We start from the raw sequence: 910 nt of genomic DNA on the forward strand, positions 1-910 counted from the left end.
ATGGATACATTGCCTTAGCATAGGTAATATATCCATCATAAATAGTAGAATAATATATAATATAAATATATAATATGGGCCTATATATAAACATTTTGTAATATTTTTAACTTAATTCCGCTCACTTCTCTCTTAAAGATTTTAATTCCTTATTTTTCTTTCAATTTGTCTACTGTTTTAGTTATTCTTTTTCCTCATGAATTAAAAAAGCTTTTTTTCTTTTTTCTTCTTCTTTACTTTTAAAAAAAAGCTTTTTTCTTCTTGTTTCTTCTTTTTTGAAAAGCTTTTTTTCTTCTTCATCTTTTTTTTTTTTTTTTTTTTTTTTTTTTTTTTTTTGCACAGAAGCATAACTAAATTGCTGAATTTTATTTATTTTTCTTGACTCAGATGATCATGAAGTCATTAGTACCCATTGTGGCCCTGATCACTCTAGTGTCCAGGGTGCAGGCTTTTGTGTCAGTCGGGGGTAGAGGAAACACCCATGTGACCATTACTAGTTTTGCTGTGATGGAAAAGATCAAGGAGGTGTGTGAAGCAGAGGCTGAATCAGAAGGAAGAGAATTCAATCCAACGGTGAGTTTGTGTACAAATAGGGGCATAAAAAGCACTATAAACATACCATAGAAATTGTGAGATTCTTCTGAAGACAAACAATAGCTTTGTTTTGAGAAATGTTTGTCATCATTTTACTCAAAATGATGTTTCATTGAATTAAAATTTTTCCACTTTAACACAGGGCTCATCACCTGAAGAGGTGCTGCGTGCGTGTCTGGGCACGGCTACTGGTGAGGTTTCGGGTGCCAAGTTCCATAAGGCACTGAATCAGATCTACATGCAGAATGGATTTGTGGACCGTGAATTTATGGCCAGTGCACCACACCACTTCAATAATGAGGCCTTCGCTGAGGGG

At 34.2% G+C, this 910-nt stretch overlaps 1 protein-coding gene across 1 annotated transcript in view; it reads left to right on the plus strand.

Moving 5' to 3' along the window:
• Positions 1–393: 393 nt before the first annotated feature.
• Positions 394–910, plus strand: part of LOC308687876 (von Willebrand factor A domain-containing protein 7-like) — a gene marked incomplete at its 5' end in the record, with an annotated part of 17,942 nt that continues 17,425 nt past the window's right edge. Inside the window, 2 exons of the mRNA XM_081360702.1 lie at positions 394–573; positions 737–865. Of these exons, the coding sequence (XP_081216828.1) occupies positions 394–573; positions 737–865 (309 nt within the window). The remainder of the gene's footprint in view (positions 574–736; positions 866–910) is intronic.

Source organism: Scardinius erythrophthalmus (genome assembly GCF_964197995.2).
Source record: "Scardinius erythrophthalmus genome assembly, chromosome: 3".
In the NCBI taxonomy this organism is placed as follows: domain Eukaryota; kingdom Metazoa; phylum Chordata; class Actinopteri; order Cypriniformes; family Leuciscidae; genus Scardinius; species Scardinius erythrophthalmus.